The sequence below is a fragment of the Microtus pennsylvanicus genome, chromosome 17, assembly GCF_037038515.1.
Source record: "Microtus pennsylvanicus isolate mMicPen1 chromosome 17, mMicPen1.hap1, whole genome shotgun sequence".
Lineage (NCBI taxonomy): Eukaryota > Metazoa > Chordata > Mammalia > Rodentia > Cricetidae > Microtus > Microtus pennsylvanicus.
In genome coordinates, this window is record NC_134595.1 from 15,677,444 (window position 1) to 15,692,446 (window position 15,003).

The following is a 15,003-nucleotide window of genomic DNA, read 5'->3' on the forward strand; positions in this document are numbered from 1 at the left end:
AAAGGCTTAACTGCCTCCTCCTAGCCGGGATTGTTCCCCATCGGAAGCTCGGTTCGGGTCAGTTAGGCTATAGCAAGGCCCCCTGGTTGCTCGGACGCCTGTAATTAGGGCTGCTTTGTTCGTGGCACCTCCCTGTGCCATCTGCGGATAGTTTCACGGTAATAGCCATGGGTGCTAAGCCTTCTCAAACGGTTCCCCTGGCCTCCCCATTGGGGCAGCTGCTGGAAGCTCTGAAACCTCATGCCCTAATTCCCTCCGTGATATACATTAATCCATCTTTGCTCTAAAACTTGGCCAAAGTACAATTTACAGGGTTCCTTCAGGTGGCCTTCTCAGGGTTCATTTGACCCCGATATTTTACAGGAATTGGCTAACTTCTGTCACCGTTCAGCTAAATGGAAAGAAATGATGTACATTATGGCATTTTTCTACATGGCCATTAAGATTGACCCCTCCGTTGCCTCTCACTGTTCACCTGCACACATGTTCTTATCAATGCCATCCCTCCAGGAACCCTCTGCTCCCGCCATGGATCCCGCGGACAAACCTCCACCACCACCACCCCCGGCCTCGAGGGGCCACTCGCTCTCGCTCTCCCCAGTCGAGTGACAGCAACAGCCTACCCATCCCTCTTTCCTCCAAGGTCTCTTCTAGGCACAGGAAGGACGCACCTAACACCTCTAAACGTTCCCCTTCCAGATCCCCAAGAAAGTCCCATTCCAGATCTACAAGGACTTCGCATAGCCCCTCCGATAGAGTCCCTCATAAATATTCGTCCAACAGGTCATGCAAGCAGCTGGAGGCTTCCCCCTGCCACAGGTCACACAGACAGACAAAAGCATCTTCAGACTCCTCTCAGTCTCCTCCCCACCCTGCTCCGCCCCCTCGATCTGCCAAAGCCCCTCTAGGCTCCCGCTGTCACTGATCACCATTCTCCCGTTGTTAAAACACCCACACCTAAGGATATCAGGTTCCTAAAAGCCACAGCAGCCCCCTGTCAGATCTGCCAAAAGATAATGGCCCAGAGTTTACTTCCCAGATTTCTCAAAATCTGTCTAGGGCACTTGTAATCCCCTGGAACTTCCACACACTGTACCACCCTCAGTCTTCAGGTAAGGTAGAACGGACTAACTGCTCTTTAAAGGAAGCTCTCGTTAAGATGTCACAGGAACTGGACCTCGACTGGGTAAGCCTTCTGTCCCTTGCTCTTCTCAGGCTTTGGGCTCTCACAAAGGGCCCCCTTTTCATTTCACCCTTTGAACTCATGTATGGGCGGCCGGTTTTAACCCCCAGCCTCTCATCGGGAACCTCTCTCTCCCCTTCCTGATCACCTGCTCACTCCCCTCCTTTTCCACTTACCTTCGCTACTGTGGGACTTCACAGATCACTCATTACCTCAACCATGTGCTAATACATGTCCAACGCCGGTTAAAATAGGAGATAAGGTATTACTCTCACCTCCAGGCCAACGTCCCTCACCTCTTTCCCCTAAATGGCAGGGTTCTCTCAGAGAAATTCTTCTAACCCCCACAGCTGCCAAGCTTGAAGGAATTCCCCATTGGATTCACCTGTCACATCTTAAACTGTTCATCTCCACGGCTCAAGATAATCCTTCATACACGGTAACTCAGACAGGACCTTGTTCTCTTAAGTTCCAAAGGATATCAGGTTCAGCCCCCTCGACTCCAGTCTAAGGGAAACAGTGGTCCCATCCGTCACTTAATCCTCCTGTGTTAACACACCCTCCCTTCTTTAAATTCCTAAATAACCATCCAGCTGCCGTTACAGATATCATCATCAAGTACGGAGTCAAGGGCTCAGGCGGTAAGCAGATTCTTAACAAAGTTCCTTGACATAACAGGTCAGTCGCTGACTGCAGCAGTGACCCCTGAAATGTTAAGGAGTATACGGTTAAAAGCTATTTTCTTTTAAGACACTTTCTTTAAGCTCTAGGAAGCCAGCCCGACCCACCTAAACAAATCAAACACAAGCAGATCATTAACGGAATAAGTATCATTTAATTTTTTATCATTCTTAACCCCAGACCTCCAAAAACTCCTCCACCCCAAATTTCCCCTTTAATTTTCCAAACCTCCTCCCAAACCTCCTCTCCCCTTTAATTTTTTTCTCTCTACTAATGCGACTTTTGTCTTCCAGCAACATAACTATGACCCAGATACTCAGGAGGAGCCAGACAGATGTGATTTCTTCAGTCAGCCACCTTTAAAAGCCTGCAAACAGGACATAACCAACAGGACATCGCCAGAATAATCGGACACTCCCTGGATCCCTCGACGCCCAAAGGACATCGTCAGAATAACTGGACACTCCCTGGATCCCTCGACGCCCAAAGCCAGCAGGAAGCAGTCATGAGAGACCGGGCTACGCCCCCATTCCCTACCCTTTAAGACCCCCCACAATTTTTTTTAATAAAACCAAAAGGGTGAAATGTTGTTCCTTTTGCAGACTACAGCTCCCAGCATCCCCCTGGACTGGAAGCCGCAAAGGCGCAGGGCATTTCTGCCAGACGCCCGTGTGTTCCCCGTTAAAAACAGGGGTCACCACGAGCTCTCTCTCTCTCTCTGCCCCTCTCTCCTTTCGTCTCTGCACTCCTGTCCCTTACTTGTTGTTACCCCAACATTAAAGTGCACCCACGTGGGACGGTCGCGTGTCTGTGTCTCCGTCCTAACCCCGCATCGCCGGGTGTCTCGCGTAAAGTCTCCACTCTCTAATCTCGCAGACAGACAAACAAGACAAAAAAGAATAACAGAAGCAACAAGAAGACAAGTGTCTTAGTGTTCATCAACATGCACGCAGCACACCGAGCCCTGACCTTGCACATAGTCACAAAGGAACACTTTGATCTCTTCCTTGGGTCATGGACAGATGCTGATGGCACAAAAGCCAGACGGACTGGAATGGCCTATCACCTGAGTTCCCTCAACAGCAGTTCTCCCTCCTGCCCAAGACTACTCACTGTATGTAAGTGTTGGCTGATGGGACACTTTCTGTTGGAAGGTGACCCATTATATGTACATTATACACTGCTTCATCAGTGAACCATATAAGAGCACTGCCATGATAGCCTAGACTAAACGCCATGGGAAGTGGCACGTCCATGCCTTGATTGCCTCTTTCAGTAGCCCACACCCCAGCCTCCAAGGCTACTGTTGGTCTCCTGGCATCTTCTCCAACCAATCCCATCTTCTAGTTAGGAATCGAGCCTTCCCATTGGCTGTTGCCTCATTTATGACATCATTCTCCCTCCAACCCTACCAGCACCTGGTAGAATCTTGGTGTTTCCATGGTGATGAATGTAAACAAATTTGGATCATCACAGGTCCAGGTGACCAGTGACCAGTGAGTGCTGTCTGATACTGGACACACTTGCCACTGAGGTCAGCTGATCAGACAAAGCCGACCGATTATCTTGCTCCATTGTTCTTTGGATTGCTAATCCTCTCCCCTTGACCATGTCAGGTAAGGAAAGAGACTTTAAAACATGTGATCCTCTCCACTGACTTTTACTATACTAGTAAATCTTTGCTGAATGTGGATAGTATTGATGTTGATATAGATATCTAGATTTGAATGTCACATTTAGCTTTGGTTCTTACTAAGTATGTGATTTTAGACAGAAAGTTTATTCTCAAGTGTTTTCCATCCACCTCAAGGAGTGAACAGTGTCACTATGCTTGGGGTCTGTACTGTTGGGTTTTCAGAGGAAAGTGACCAGGGAATAAAATCAGGCCCTTTTGGATGGTATTAAACTACAGAGACACAGGAAAATGAACAAGGCACGCAGAGATCTAGCACTCCACACCACTGATGAGACAGTCTCCCCCCACTACTGTTTCCAGTCTTAGTTTAAAATTCAGGGCGACTCTAACAGTATCGGTCACACCACGGATGGTGGCACACAACTATAATCACAACATAGAGAGAACTGGGTGGGATGGAGGTCAGTTCAAGTCTAACTAGCTCTACACTGGCCTCTCTCTATACTCACCAAATGAATATTGACTATGGACAAAATGGCGACTGCCATGGTGTGCAGTTACTTGGACTTCCCTGGATTAAACATGGAGAGTGGAAGAGAATAAGACGATTGTGGAATCTGAGAAGGCAGTTGTTGTACTGAAAGAAATATTGACAGTGTTGCTGGAAGGACAGACCCACAGGAAGTCAGGGAAGGGGGCAAACACAGTACGGGTCTAAAAGTATATAAATATATGAAGGCACACTGCAGAGGGGACCCTGGTGGTCAACAATGGTAGTTTAGAACACAATGTTGAAGACGACCAGATTATAATCAAAACAGACAAGGCATTGTCATTTCCCAAGCCATGTTTAACCAAACGTAACTGTTCAGATTAGTCTGTACAAAGGTTCCCTGGCACATATAGAAAGAATATCCTGATCTGGTCCCTACTCTTGCACTCCATCCAGACCACTTTCTGCCCAGTTCCCCATGTCTCATGTGCACTGGTGGTGTTGGATAGGATCAACTGGGGCTGCGAAGTCCAGTCAGTTAGAGTCTGACCATGGCAACTGACACGCTGTTGTGGGGGAGGGGATTCTCACAAGGATTCCCCCTTAGAAGAGATATAAAAATTAACAGTTATTGAGGAGCTGTTAAGAAAACAATTTAATCAACAGATATTAAATTGAGAAGCAATCATATTCAGAGATGAACCCCATAAAACATTAGCATTCTCAAGAGGACACACTAAACTGGTGCAAACAAGAAGAAATGTTGTCAGTAGGTTGTATTTCTGAAATCATATTTGAATAATGCTTGAAAGTTATGAAATTATAAGAGATCCTATTTATACAAGAAATCCAAGGGGGAAAAAAGAGAGAGGGGAAAGGAATAATTACCTAAATTCCTTACACATTTGTTAAACATCATTTCAGAAAAAAAAACTCAATAAAATAGAGATTGGCCTGGTGGTCATGGCAGGGGCTCCAGCACCAGCACTTTAGAGGCAGCAGCAGACCTGTCTGTGTGATTTCAAAGCCAGACTGATCAACGTAGAGTGAGTTTAGGTCACTCTATACTGTAAGATCTGCAGAGAACAGGACAAAGTTCCAGGTATGGAATATGCCTATGGGTCTCTTCCCAATAATAACCTCTGTTGTAGAATATATTTGCAAGGAAGTCTCCCAACAGGCATTATTATATTACAATCAGGAAAAAGGAGCATCGTGTCTAGATCTGAGTGAGGATTAAGGCAGATTGACCAGGATTTCCATGCCCACACAGGAAAAAGCAGACAGTTCATCTAGTGATTGTCATCCTACATAGCACCACCGATCGATCTTAACCCATTTGCTTGAGATATGTAAGGGAACATAGGTGCTAGACTCTCCCACTCAGTACAACCTGGAGATAACACAGTCCCTCCCAGGGGATAGAAAGCTTCCATCTCAAATTTTTCCAACTCTCTTCTTGCTTCCTACAGAAAATTGCCAAAGTGCACCTTTCACTGGGACAGAATGTGCTCTGCAGCCCTCTGTGCCTGTGCTGAGGAATGCCACACCCTCAGCAGGAAGTGTGTGCAATTTCTATGGGGTCTGTACCCCAGCTGTGAGCTCAGCATGGCTCCTGTCATCAGACTCCAGCACATGCTGCCAGCAGCTCACGGACAGTGCCTGTCTTTACCAACGAGTTGGCACGACCATGCTGACTAAGCCAACTGACCAGAACCAGATCTCTACTTCGACATTTTTCTATCCAAGTGTTCTCCACTGGGATCTCAGAGAAAGCACCACCAGAAGGGAAGCTCCGTTCCTGGATGCCCCTTTAACTGTCATTGACCAGAATACCACCCCCTCGTCTCGGTCTATAACAGCCCAGTGTGATAACACTTTCCATATCAATGCATTACCACCATCCTATCCAACACTGTCTGCCTGCCTTGTACAGGCAACGCCATCAAATCTACCAGATCAACGATATATCCTGGCACCTTGCTACCTGCATGGAAGTCAGGTCTATTATTATGACCAGAACAGCCTGGGTCCTCCGATGGCTGAAGAATTCTGGCAGTGCCAGCAGGCCTATGGCTCTGTGTCCTGCTCTGGGAATCAGGCTTCCTCTCTGCACCCAGAGATGGTGATGGCACTACAGGAGATTCAGCCAATGAACATCCAAACACCTTTCTCCACCTCTCCCATCTACTGGCCCACATCTGCTCAAACCATGCCAGACACCAGTCTTCAAGGTGAGTAAAGCCAGGAGGAGAGGTGTGAGATCAGCCCTCAGACGAGACACAGCTCTACCTTTCAGAAGTGGATGTCCACACAGAGGAAGAATGGGAGTCCTGACATGTTGGCTGTGGCTCAGGCTTATTACCCCTATATTCAGTCTCTATAATGAGAGAGAATACAGGAAAGTGAGTGACATTCAACCTTCATTAGACATGTCCAAGGACCACACCACAGGAACGCATTTCACTGCCAAGGCTAATCAGCCCCACGTACCAGCTCACTAAAATCACCTCCTTCCTAATCTATGTCTCCAGTTTCTAGATGTCACCAAGAATTTTTTTTCTGTTTTTGTATCACTAAGTTTCCCCTGAGTTGAAACTAGTATCGAGAGAAATGGAACCCTGAATCTGACCTAGAGGAGGTCTTCTCCCACACTCCTAGTGTCTGCTAGTGACATTCTCTAACACTTAAGATGTAGTGACAGTTTGCTTTGACCTGTGTAATATTGATAAGTAGGAATGAAGCATCTAGCCCTATCTGTCTCGCTCAACCTCTCTCTGTCTTTGTCTCTGTCTCTTTTCTTCCTCTAGATCTCTCTTCCACTTTCTCTTTCTCTTTTTCTTTTTCTTTCTGAATCTTCAGCAGTGACCCAAGGCCAAGACTATGTAGACATGTTCTCTGTTACAAAGTTGAAGCTAAAAGCTACTACAGTCTTACATTTTCGCATCACTAACAAAAAAATCTGTGAAATGTGGAGCTTAAGGAATATCAGGGCTTTTGAACTGCTTGCCTTTCAGAATTGAGGAACTGATATGGATACCTAAACTCATATAAAAATCCAGGCTTCAAGGCCATATGAGTAATACAATGAACAGAAAGAAACTGGTAGAGATGAGTAAGATTAGGAAATAGTGAACAACACAACCTGTCTCAGAGCAAACTTCCAAGGCAATGAGAGGCACTGTTCCAAAGGAAAATATGGGAGACAGGGAAGAGCACACACCAAGGAATTCTACCACCTCCCCATGATCACTAAGCATGTACACACCACACAATCACAAAAGAAAACATGATATCACACGGTCATGAGAAACAAATGAGTAGTTACTATGTGTCTCCAAAGAGGGCTGCTTTCCCTGCTCCTCCAGCAGAACTCATAGCAATGCCTGTAACACTGCTGCAGGAGCCTCAGTGCTCAGGTGCACTGAAAGGGGGGGTAGCATCTCACTTACCAGGCACTGATATTGAACTTCCTCTCTTTCAGTGGTGGAGAGGGAGATGACCCTGGGATTGACACCTTCAGAGCAGACACTGTGTCTGCTACAGAGTCCTGACCTCGGCAATGCCTGCACCCAGGATGCCCAGACAACGACAGCACCTGTCAGTGGGAACAGGTCATTAACTGCCCTCATGCACAGTCCTTCTGAATTCCTGGCCTTGCCTCCAGCCCCAAGCCTGGAAAAGACACAGAAGAACAATGCAGATGAGATGAATGCTGAGCAATCAACACCTCTGGATTCCTATGAGGGCACAAAATGCAACCAAGACGCATCACCCCTCCCTTCAGCACACCCTGGCATGCAGCAGCCCTTCAACTACAGTGATGTTGGGAGCCTGAGGCAGAAGCTAGCTTCTCAAAATGCCACTTTGGGAAACAATGGCCTTGGTCTGGAAGACCCTGAGGCTCTGCAGAGTGTCATGGAGTCTAGCAATGACTTTACAGACATGACTACTCTGGTGGCAGATATTCACCTTCCCCAACTCTTAAACTCCATCACTGACCTTGACCAAATGGAAGATCACACAGCAAGCCAAACCAAAGACTCCAAAGACATCAGGAGGGATCAGGCCCAGTCACGCACCAGCATCTTTAATGGACTATCTGAACTAGGCAAAAAGAAAAGCCAGAAAGTCTCTGATGTGTTTCATGGAACTCTTCAGGCCAGAACCCATCACGAGGATATGCTGAAGGAAGATGATCCTGGGACCATAGACAACACGGCCAACCACGTGCAGAGCAAATCTCAGATATTTGTACCCAAGAGGCCCAGCGTAGCAAGAGCACAGGGGAAAGAAAAGGCCAAAGAGACCAGAGAAAACGGCTCCAAGAAAACACAGGAGCTGAAGCCATCAAGTCACAGAGTCAAGGCAAAAGAGAAGCCCGCCATCCCCAAGACCAAGAGGAAGAGGAATCCACCTGAGCTCAGCCATGACAGCTTTAAGAAGCCTCGAACTCACCTCGGCATGCACATGCTGGAGTCCGTGCAGGTCTTTCACCCACTGGGGAAGAAGAGTGAGAGGAAAACTGGCATCTCCTCCTCCCGGGCTCTGCTGAACTTCAGCAGCAACAAAGATCCCAGGACGGGTCCTGATACCACATCACTGCTGGATATGCCACGTGAGGGCCAAAGCCTTGACAAAAGCCTGGGCAAGATTCAGAGACCAGGGAGCAGTGCTCCCAAGCGGTATCCATCTCCATCCCAGTATGAGCTTCCCCAACCTGGGAAGGTCAAGTTAGTACCTCTGCCTTTCCCAGTCCTGGACAAGCCTCAAACCAAACCTGTTTCTAGAAAGCTCCTCTGCCTGGCTTCACGCAGGCCCACTGTGGCTTACCCAGTGAGGCCTCACTCCCACTCAGCTCAGCCTCCCACGCTCAAGCCATCCCAACCAGCTCCTGCCAGCACATCACTGATGGCCTCTGACAAGCCAGCTCTGCCAAACGGCACCAGTGCCACACGAGCCAACATAACCAAGCCCATCCAGTCTTGCCCTGGGCCTCAGCCGGCTGCCTCTTTGCCTGCACCCTACAGAGCATCATCTCACACTTCACTCCACAGGGAGCCTCTTTCTGCTGCCAGCAACAAGGCCCTCTCATCTCCCAAAGCTAAAACCCAATACCTGCTGCTAGACTTCAGTTGCCAACCCATCCCATGGAGGAAAGTGGACATTCCAGGGCCAGTCATCTCACAGCCCATCACTGAAGAGCAGAGGCCAGAGAGGGAGGCCATGAAGAGGCGGGCTCAACAGGAGCGAGAGAATGCTGCCAAGGGTACCTCCCTGGGAAAACCACAGCTTTTCCTTCAGAGGGAGAAAGATATGGAAATTTCGAGATATTATGGCTATGCAGTGTAAGTGCTGCCCAAACCTTTGGGACACAACGCTGTTCATCATACACAGGTAAGATGTAGATACACATAGATATTCATGCATACATGAAGTTTAGAGGCTTAGCCTAATGTGTAGATATGTAGATACATACATAGTAATGCAGAATAATATTTAGATATATGCATATATATGAATGGAAAGACATAGTTTATAAATTTATAAATATTTGAAGACACTATAATTGACTGTAGAAACTTAAGACTGTGATTTTATCCATGAGTATATAGAGAGGGCTTTGATGTCTTCCTTAGAACTTTACTATTATTAATTTATGTTTCCTAGTTATGTAATAATACATGTTACATAGATACAACATATGCTATAAGTCAGTGGTACTACTTATTTAATGTTAAAGCTGTAGCAAAAAGCTCTAGTGGCAATAAGATTATTTTCCTGGACTTTAATTTTCAGGATCCTAGGATGATGTGGAAGTCCCCTCTGTATGCTGTGAATATGTTTTATTACCATTGGTCATTAATGAGTAAAGCTGTTTCAGCCAATGACTGAGCAGGTCAAAGCTAGGTAGGAAATTCGAGCTGAGATATAGAGAGAAAGCAGGCAAACTCAAAAAGATGCCATGTAGCTGCCGAAGGAGAAAGATGCCTGAATGCCAGAACATTGCCAATAGGTCACAGACTCACGGTGAGAACAGATTAATATTACTTGGCTTTATTAAGATGTTAGAGTTAGCCAGGAATATGCTGGGGTCATTGGCCGAACAGTACTGTAATTAATGTGGTTTCTGTGTGATTATCCGGGTCAGAGTTACTAAACATGGTAGGTTTCCTAGAGTGTATACTGTAAACTGAACACACTCCTGCTGTCACCACACTTTCTCCCATTATGAACCTCAAACACGAGCCCTTTAAACATCAGTACTCTGCCATAGAGATCTGCCTGCATTTTCATGATATGAAACATAGAGTCCATGTATGCATAATCAAGATCCTACCTTGAAAGAAATTCTTCAAGGCAAGTATCTTTCTGATATGGGTTGATTTGGATTACTGGGTTTATCTCAAATTGTATCAATCTTTGAAATTATCCATTTAACATGTTCATTTCTCGTGTGTGTGTGTGTGTGTGTGTGTGTGTGTGTGTGTGTGTGTGTGTGTTGTCCACAAGAGCTACTGTGTAACAAATGTGTGGAGTGCTCACAGAGGCCAAATCTGGGCATCAGGTCTCTGGAGTCTGGAATTAAGAGAGACTGAAAACCATCATGAGGTGCTCTGAATTCGACCTGGGGACTCTGCGAGAAAATCAAGTGTTCTTGTCTAAGAAGCCATCTCATCACACCCAAGTTGAGTACACATAATGCAAACAACATAACCTTAGCCTCTCTATTGCTGCAAAGACTTGACTGTCTACGAACATCACATGTTTTTCACCCATGGAAACACTGTTGGACACCACGCCTGGTTCCCTGATGTACTGTAGACAGTGCTGCAATCAACACTGACGGGCAAGTGCCTCTCTAATGTCCCGAGTTCTTTGGGAAGGTGCACATGAACCATGGGGTGGTCCAGATGCAGGCTTTGGTGGTCCCGGAACACTGACAGCCAGTCAGGATGGAAAACGTCCAATCCCCAGCAGCAGTAGATAGCATTCCTCACTGTGAATTCCCATTAGCAGCATTGGTCACTTTTTCTAGTCGGCCTTGAATGGCATCCACTGGAGGTTCACTATGCATTTCCCTGATTCCTCCTGAATCAGAACATTTGGATGTACTCACCCTCAGTTTTTCCAAAATCTATGAGAACAGTCTTTTTCTATCCCCTTTAATACCTGTGTTGTCTTCTTTCTTATGATTTACTTATTTAATTCTAAATCATCTAGATATTAATCTTCTAACTGAGCTATCAGTAGCAAAGATTTCACTTGGTTTTCAAGAAAAAACCCTCAAATAATGGCTTCTCTTGCTGGCAAAGAATCCTTTACTTCCCTGAGCAACCATTGATCAACTGACATTTGATCGCCTGATATTTTCCTCCATCCTGACCTGTCCCTGAATCTTAACCTCCTTGCACTATTCTGTGCTCTAACTGTTTCAGAGTTTGTAACACATTGTCCTCTGAGGCATATGCCATTAACCTTGTATGGGGTGACACATAAGAAATAGAATTAATTTATTTATAAGTTTAGTTTCTTGAGACAATGTTTCTCTTCATATCACTGAATATTTGGGAACTGACCTCACTAATCAGGCTAGCCTTGAAATCACAAAGATATGCCTGACACTGCCTTTGTAATGCCTTTGCCTGTGTCCCTGCCTCAAGAGTGCTGGGACTAAAGGAATGCACCAAAATCACAGGGGAAAGCACCTTCCTTTCTGAATATGTGGGTCACCGATTTCCCCACCATGATTATGTGAGGATGTATGTTAGCAACAGTACATTTTTTGATAGCTACCAAGAGTCACAGAGGCTGAACTGCTTGCGCTTACAACTGTCATTCCACACAGATTCATTGTTCTGAAAAATTGCTACTCAAACAGAGATCATAGGAACGCCTTCCTCATCACTATAAGGACCTAAGTGGAGAGGGCACAGAAGGAGGGGAGCATCTCACTTACCAGTCACTAACTTCTTCCTTGACTCTTTTTCAGTGTTGGAGAAGGGGGTGTCCGTGGGACTGACACCTCAGGACAGACAGTCCATCAGTTGCAGTCCACAATATTGCTAGTATTCCACCCTGCATTCACAGATGAGGACGCCACCTGTTGATAGGGACAGGTCATTGACTGCCCCCATCCAAAGGTCTCCAGAATTCCTGTTCTTGCCAACAGCTCTAATCCTGGGGGTGGGGGGGATGGAAAATAATTTAAATGAGATGACAGCCAATCTATCAATGCTTATGAATTACTTAAAGGCACACGGGAAACCTAGTCCCATCACTTCTCCCTTTAGCACACCCCAACTTGCAGCACACGCTGTGCTTTACTGACACTAACACCCTGAGGCAGAAGCTGGCTGTTGACCATGTCTCCTTGAGAAGCAGCACCTTTGGCCATCATGAGCCTGGACATGCACACTGTGATGGTCTCCAGCATAGACTTTGCTGACATGACTACACCGGGGCCAGATATTCACCTTCCACAATTTTTCAAATAACTCAATGTATTAAACATATTCAGAGATGCACAGCATCCTTATGCAAAGACTCCATAGTCATCAGGAGGGAATAAGCTGGGGCTCATGAGCAAGACAATACCAAGAAGACCAGAGAAAACAGCTTCAAGAAAACAGAGGAGCTGAAGCAATTTAGGAAGTCAAGTCAGAAGAGAAGCACACCATCCCAGGACGAAAAGGAGAAGGAATCCACCTGTGCTCAGCCACCACAGCTTTAAGCCTAGAACCCACCCCAGCAGGCACACGCGGGAGTCCTGGAAGGGCTTTCACCTCTTGTGGGGGAAGTGAGAGAAGAAAACTGGCCTCCCCTGAACTCTGTCAACTCTTCCTGCTACTCTGTCCTCTATTATTACAAGAGTTTATTTAACTTTGATCTCTGGGGAAGTGGCATTGGATATTCGCAGGGTGACATTTATTCACTTTCTTTTAGTTCCTTGAGAGAGAGTTCTCTCCAAAGATCTCTATGTCCTGGTAATAACATCATAGACCAGGTTGGCCTTGAACTCAGTGATCTGCTAGACTCTGCCTCTGCCGCTTCCTCTGTCTTTTGAGTCCCTGTCTCAAGAGTGCTGGAACTAAAAATATGCTTCAACAATCCAGGTAGAATCAAGATTCTTTCTGTACATGTGGATCACCAGGTTTCCCAGCATGATTTGATGAAGAGTCCATGTGTAGGCCAAGGCAATTCTTGCTACTGACCTAAAATCACAAGAGACTTAACTGAATGTATTGACTTAGCTGCATGGATTTACAACTGCAACTCAACTCAGATTCTTTTTTCTGACAGTACCTGTGTTTCACTTGTAGGCTGGACTTCTGACAATGCCTATCTACTTCCAGATAGTACAACGTCTGGATTGACTCAAGGAATGTATTCAACCAGTCCCTAGATATTTATGGTGTTTGTATTTTCTCAATAGGCAATCCCCAGCTACTGTGTAGACACAATACTGTCCATTCTAACAAAGCCTATGTGCTGTCAAGAGTCACTGGTCTAGATAAATATAACAAAGCCAGCACGAAAGGATCCCACAGCCTGTATCCAAGCATCCTGACAGGGGCACAATTGACTACAAGAGAATGAAGGAAAGCAATAGTTTAGGGAGGTCTCTTGTTTGATCACTCTCTCTGTGTTTTTTAACTACAGAACTTGAGACTCCATGAGTCTACTGGGCTTCACTGTACTCCTCAGAAAAACAGAAAGGCATTTGAATGGATATACATTCATGTTAAGATTATTATTTTAATCTTTATGTTTTCAAATTAAGTGTCTTGTAGAATAACACTTGTTGAACAAAGCTCAGGAATTATTTTACATATTAAAGCAATTAACAAAAAGATGTACTGAATTCTTCTCATGGACTTTAAGTCTCACTGTACTATTTATTCAATGAACAGATTTTATTCTGTATATTGTATACTGACAACAGCACTCAGTTCCCACTACCTGGCCATTCCTTAGCTCTCACCAAATATCTTAGGAAATGTTCTTCTGCTTTATAGTACTGCTTACAATTTCATGAATGTCTATAGGTAGAGATGTGTCGCCAAGGATCCACATAGTGAGACAGGATAAGAAGATGTTTCTGTGGGACTGGATACATTTTGGTACAATATAATTATCTCGAGTTCAAAGGATTCTCCTGCAATCACCTTGACTGCATTCATTGTTTTTACTGTAACGAGTTCCACTGTGTGCAACATCACAAATTTCTTATCATTTGCTCTGCTACTGGATACCAAGTCCAGGCCCTAACACAGATATCCTAATCCTGAACAAACTGCAATATACAGCAATGTGCAGAGCAATAATCCATCCAACGCCTTGGAACAGCATGGACAGGAGGAGTGGTAGACCTGCTTTGGTGTTTAAAGACACTGTATATTGAAATACACGGAGGGTACAATACTTCACATTACACCCACCAACTGATTTGCTGCTCCTACGGGAGCAATACTTGCAAGTCCCCAACTTTCAGATAACTCTCCACTTCTTATATTCTGTACCATCTAGAAAGATCAAGTCCAACTGATCTTAGCTAACATATCTCTATGGGATAGTCATTTTATTATGGGGTAAAAAACCAGGCTACACTGCTCTACCTGAGTGCATTAGCTCTTACATACAAACCACTGCACTCCTGCTTGCATGACAGTCCCTGATATTTGGATGGACTGCATTCTGCATGATCCATTTTGGCATAAGAGGCAATCATCTCACCACAACAGCAGCCACAGCCACTGAGTATCAGCAGCCAAAACTTTTACAGTTTTTCTATCAGCACCAAAAGCACACAGAAAAGGAAGTCGAGAAAGGAGACAGACTGGAGCAGTTCCATGGACACCTGCAGCTGCACTAATCTCACGCAGAAGCACAAAGGTTTAGAAGGGAAATACAAAGGCCCATCCATTCCCTTCAATAAAACAGTAGGAGTTCCCTTCCCACTGTGACCTGTGATCCTCTGAGCCACAGGAGATTCTGTTGTACGTCACG

The 15,003-nt window shown here is 45.6% G+C and overlaps 1 protein-coding gene across 1 annotated transcript; it reads left to right on the forward strand.

The window, feature by feature from the left end:
• The first annotated feature begins 3,473 nt into the window (after positions 1–3,473).
• Positions 3,474–9,345, forward strand: LOC142837183 (uncharacterized protein C2orf78 homolog). Its single transcript, XM_075952144.1, has 3 exons — positions 3,474–3,480; positions 5,466–5,741; positions 7,478–9,345. The coding sequence occupies exons 1-3, from the start codon at positions 3,474–3,476 to the stop codon at positions 9,343–9,345; spliced, it is 2,151 nt and encodes a 716-aa protein (XP_075808259.1).
• The last annotated feature ends 5,658 nt before the right edge of the window (positions 9,346–15,003 follow it).

Bases quoted from the DNA above. Each gene is read 5' to 3' on its own strand.
- LOC142837183 (XM_075952144.1), top strand. The intron at 5,742-7,477 runs GTGTTCTCCACT...CCTCTCTTTCAG, and splicing joins TTCGACATTTTTCTATCCAA to TGGTGGAGAGGGAGATGACC.